This window comes from Myotis brandtii, unplaced genomic scaffold (genome assembly GCF_000412655.1).
Source record: "Myotis brandtii unplaced genomic scaffold, ASM41265v1 scaffold929, whole genome shotgun sequence".
Lineage (NCBI taxonomy): Eukaryota > Metazoa > Chordata > Mammalia > Chiroptera > Vespertilionidae > Myotis > Myotis brandtii.
This window is the reverse complement of record NW_005371832.1, coordinates 650,113-655,172: the sequence shown is the minus strand read 5'-3', so window position 1 is coordinate 655,172 and position 5,060 is coordinate 650,113. Positions and strand designations below refer to the sequence as shown.

At 38.9% G+C, this 5,060-nt stretch overlaps 1 protein-coding gene across 2 annotated transcripts in view; it reads right to left on the bottom strand.

The window, feature by feature from the left end:
• The window catches only part of MRPS10 (mitochondrial ribosomal protein S10), a 12,416-nt gene that overhangs the window by 5,516 nt on the left and 1,840 nt on the right, over positions 1-5,060 (bottom strand). The window contains exons 2-4 of one of the 2 annotated variants that reach the window (XM_005885789.2): positions 3,884-3,948; positions 3,723-3,795; positions 526-662 (exon numbers count right to left, since the gene is read on the bottom strand). In XM_005885789.2, coding sequence (XP_005885851.1) covers positions 526-662; positions 3,723-3,795; positions 3,884-3,948 — 275 coding nt within the window. The remainder of the gene's footprint in view (positions 1-525; positions 663-3,722; positions 3,796-3,883; positions 3,949-5,060) is intronic. The other variant, XM_014533006.1, reaches the window with a different exon arrangement.

Sequence of the window (5,060 nt, the reverse complement as noted above, 5' to 3'; positions counted from 1 at the left end):
GTACCTCAATCAGATTGAGGACGTTTTTAGCAAAGGCCAGCTTAGGAGTACCCTAATTAAGTTAATCACAATGTACCTACCTATATAGTTTAAGTTTTAAAAATTTGGCTCTCAAAAGAAATTTCAATTGTTGTACTGTTGATATTTGGCTCTGTTGACTAATGAGTTTGCCGACCACTGTATTAGCCAAAGAGCATCAAATCAAAGGATCTATAAAAGGACTGCTTGCCCACCTAACTGCCTCCCTGCCTCATCGTGATCCCAGACATGAGGGCTTCTTGGATCTCCTGTCTATGAAATCGGTAGAGAAAGGATTTCCTTCATTTTCCTGGGTCACTCATTCTAGTATTTAAACATTCTAGAAGACAGGAGGGATGATCTTGCTTAGGATAATAGGACAAAGCTACACCCTACCTAGCATGAGTTCTATCCCATTTTAAGAGCTCACACTTGGCTGGAATCAGCACCATTTTCTGGCTGATCATGTTACAACTGACAAGTCAGATTAGGAAAGATTATACTTACACTTCAATAGAGATACCAAGTTCTTTAGCGGCAAGCACGGCAAAATATTCATAACTGTCCAACACAGCCTTATCATGGCCTTTTACTAAAACTGACAGGCGCTTATACAATGTGTCCGGTTCATCGGAAATAGTTATCTACAATTTTGAAATAAAAAAGGAAAGGTTCATTTGTGGTTCCTCTAATATTTACAACTAAAATATTTAACATATTATCCTCACTCAATTGAGCAATTTCAGAGTTTAGTAATAAATGGGGAGAAAAATGCTATGTAACATTTTAACACTATAAGCTTAAGTATCTAATTACTATCACATTCAGATCTGCACAATGACCCTTAGAATCTGTTAAAATGCAGTTTGAATCAAAGGGACTTTCAAGGCAACAAAATCACTAATGGAACCTTCTAACTTAAGAGTTATTGAGCCCCAAATTCACAATGGGAAAGGATTTTGGGGTTTGTTAACAAAAGTAGCCTGGTCAGAAGACCTGAATTGAGAATTAAACTCTGCTACTTCTAGCTAAATGACAATGGGCAAGTCACATAATCTCACTGCACTTTAGTTTTCTCATATATAAAACAGAATACTGATGCTACAGCTCACAGCATTTCATTAGAGAATAAGGAAACAGATTAAAGTGTTTATAAATGATAAAACATCCTATATAATAAGAGCGTAATATGCAAATCGAGCCAACGGCATAATGACCCGTCAGCAGGGGGTGGGGCTGGGGAACAGGAGGCCAGCAGTGGAGGGGTGATGGGGGGCGTGGGGGGCAGGGCCAGCTGCTCGCCAGCAGGCACCTGACCCCAGATCAGCCTGCCCTGGTCACCTCCCGCAGAGGGAGGCTAGACTGCGGCTTAGTAGGACATCCCCTGAGGGCTCCCGGACTGTGAGAGGGTGCAGGCTGGGCTAGTTGTTAGATAAAGGTGAGTAATTACTATTCATATTCTTTTTTTTTATGCTCACCTGAGGATATGTTTATTGATTTTAGAGAGGAAGGGAAGAGAGAGAAACAGAGAGACAAACACTGATGTGAGAGAGAAACATCAATCAGTTGCCTCCTGTACAAGCGCTGACCAGGGATCAAAACCTATAAACTAGGTAATGCCCTGACCTAGAATTGAACCCGCGATCTTTTAGTGTAAGGGATGATGCTTCAACAAACTTAGCCACCCCGCAAGGGCCCATTCATATTCTTTATTTTAAAATGTCTTTTTATTAATTTTAGAGATAGAGAAAGGGAGAGGAAAAGGTCAATGAGAGAAACATTGATCAGCTGCCTCCTGCACGCCCTCTACTGGGGATTGAGCCCACAACCCGGGCATTTGCCCTGACTGGGAATCAAACCAGTGACCTCTCTGTGCATGGGACAATGCTCAACCAACTGAGCCACATGGGCCAGGGCCATATTCTTCTTAAAAAATATATTTTTACTGATTTCAGAGAGGAAGGGAGAGGGAGAGAGAAACATCAATGATGAGAATCATTGATTGGCTGCCTCCTGCACACCTCCTACTGGGGACTGAGGTTGCAACCCGGGCATGTGTCCTGATTGGAATCGAACCACAACCTCTTGGTTCATAGGTCAACACTCAACCTCTGAGCCACACCAGCCGGGGTAGGGCCATATTCTTTATTAGGCTTTATTCATGGTTTTTCCTGCCATAATAGAAAAATTACTCATTTCTAATTAACATGTTATGATACTGACTGTACATATAACTTCTAACTCTTCCGCCCTAATACTTAAAATCTTAGAAATAATGGGTCCGATGTTTCTTTCTTCCAAGAGGTGAATTACCTTCACTTCATTCATCCATTAAAACAGTAATTTATATACTAATCCAATGATTCAGGGTTAATTACTTCACCTCTGAAGGGAGATCTACTTACACAATCAGGAAGCTAGACATTCACTCTCAATTACCCCAAACAGGGTAGTTGGAAGAACAGAATATACTGATATCCTATGGCAAAAGTTGGGGGACAACGGAAGGGGGAATATAGCCCTAAGATGTATTCTTATTGGTTCCTATAGATTTTTTTAAATTAAGTAATTAATTTATTTTTTGAGAGTGAGACAGAGAGAGAGAAAGAGAAAGAGAAACACTGATTTGTCGTTCCACCTATTTATGGATTCATTAGGTGATTCCTGCATGTGCCCTGACTGGGGATTGAACCAAACATACCTTGGCTTATTGGGACGACACCCTAACCAACCAAGCTATCTGGCTAGGGCTCCCTACAAGGTTTTGAACCTGTTAAAAATACTAAAATTCAGGAGATTTCACATAACAATTTATATTTCAGTTTAGCTGGAAAAATTTAGACAATCTGGCATCAGTAGGTCTGACTTCTGAACGGCAACAAGTGGCTAGAGTAAGTAGTAGCTGTCTCACTTATCAGGGGCACAGCGGTCATTGTGACCACCCTGTCACCCCTCCTTACAGCCTGGGCCATGCAGGCATCTGAGTTGCAGACCTGAGGTTATGTATGTATTGTCATGGAAATATATCCAGTCTCTACTAAGTGAAAAAAATGAAACAGAGTACATTATGTATAGCAGAATTCTATTTTGGGGTGCATGTGCCTAGATAGAATGATTGCGTACAGACTAATGTCTAAAAAGATTCATACTAAATTGTTAGAGGGTTATTTGAGGGGTGGAATTAGAAAAAATGGGACTTTATAAGGATTTCAAAAAATTACAAATAACACAAAAACTGGATTGAAGGAATCATGGCCTTTACTTAAATGAAACAAGGTCATATGCTACTTCTGATTTTACTAGTGTTACTGCTCTCTCTCACCGTCAAGGCCTGGCTCACTGTCTTAAAATGAGAACAAAGACTTGACAGCTACAGGAAACAAATGTTCCTTGAACACATCACACGTTCTGCATCATTAGTTATGACAATTCTTCACATTATTCTGAGTTACAAGCAAAAGACTGCTCACTCCCACAGTTCTGTGGGATAAATAATTAATTCTTTTAGAACTTGCCTACATACCCTGAAAGAGAACATGAGCACCAGGGACATCAGAGAATACTCTACTCAGGCACACTATGCAATTGCCAGTAATCCCGAACAAAATTTTTAGTCATAAAGCATTTGGGAAACAACCCCAAATGAAATAAGGAAAAGTAATAGCTGACGTGGCTCCCTATGCCAAGATGTAGGGAGCACATACCGCAGGCTTGGTCAAGTCCTTGGGAACATCAACATGTAGGCTTGAAAACTGTACCCACTTCATACTGGAACTGCTGTGTGGAGGGAAAAAGAGAAACCTAAGTAAAACAGCACAAGCGCCCATTTTCTTGTTCAGTGCAGCACATCCAACTGCATACTTACAGAAGAAAGGCACCATTTTTGGATGTTCTGCTCTTAGAACTGCTTACAGAAAAATCCTTCGAACCCTTAAAAAAAAAAAGGGAACATGTAAGAATTAAAGTCAATCCCCAAACCATTCATAGTTTCCACTAAAAAAATCAAAAGATGTATGTTTCAAATAAAGAGCTATCTCGTTATTTCTGATGAAGATATTGGGTAACTAAAATGCCAAATTAGATTTTATTAAAAAAAAGACAATAGTAGCATTGATAATCAAAAGGGACTCTCAAAATACTAGAGAACCTACATATTTTAAAGCTTAGAAGAAAATTTTAAAAACAAGTAATTCTCACATTAAAATAACAGCCACAAATTAAATTTGTAGACTTCAAAGAAAAAAATGTGGCTTAATTTCCCCATTATTTTTTACAGATTAAATGTAATTCAACATAATACTTATTTGCCTCAATACTTTTGAACAAAAATGTCTTTATAATTTAAGTTATTAAATAGAGTTGAAATAAGAATTCGGAAGTACACTTCTTTTGAAGCTTTTATACATCTTTTCCAGCATATGCATTTCTTGGCTTGGCGGGGACTACTAGCTTATAAACGGAAATATACACTGAAACTGACATCCATTTTACACCATGACTGTGCCTCATAACTCAACAATCCAGCTTTTCCAATTCCTTTATTGTCAGCTCCCCCTAGTGGATCAAAACTTCTAGTTGAAGGAAACATGGTACTATATATATTTAATTTGCCATCTGTTTTTCCTTTAGGCTTTCCTGAGATTTAAATACAGATCTTGTAACATAGAAAGCCACACCTGAAACCTACATGATCCTATTAACCAATGTCACCCCAATAAACTTAATTTAAAAAGTGTAACCCAAGAAACTGGAAGCATGCTAGGATCCTTAAAACTACTCTGAAGATGAGAATAACTGTTTAGCACAAGTGAAGTTTAATTATAACAACTGAAGGTCATCTAGAGAAAGATAAATATCACATGATCTCACTCATTTGTGGAATATAATGAACAACATAAACTGATGAACAAAAACAGATCCAGAGACAGAGAAGCATCGATCAGACCGTCAAACCTCAGAGGGAAGGCAGGGGAGGGTGGGGGTAAAGGGGAGAGATCAACCAAAGGACTTGTATGCATGCATATAAGCATAACCAATGGACA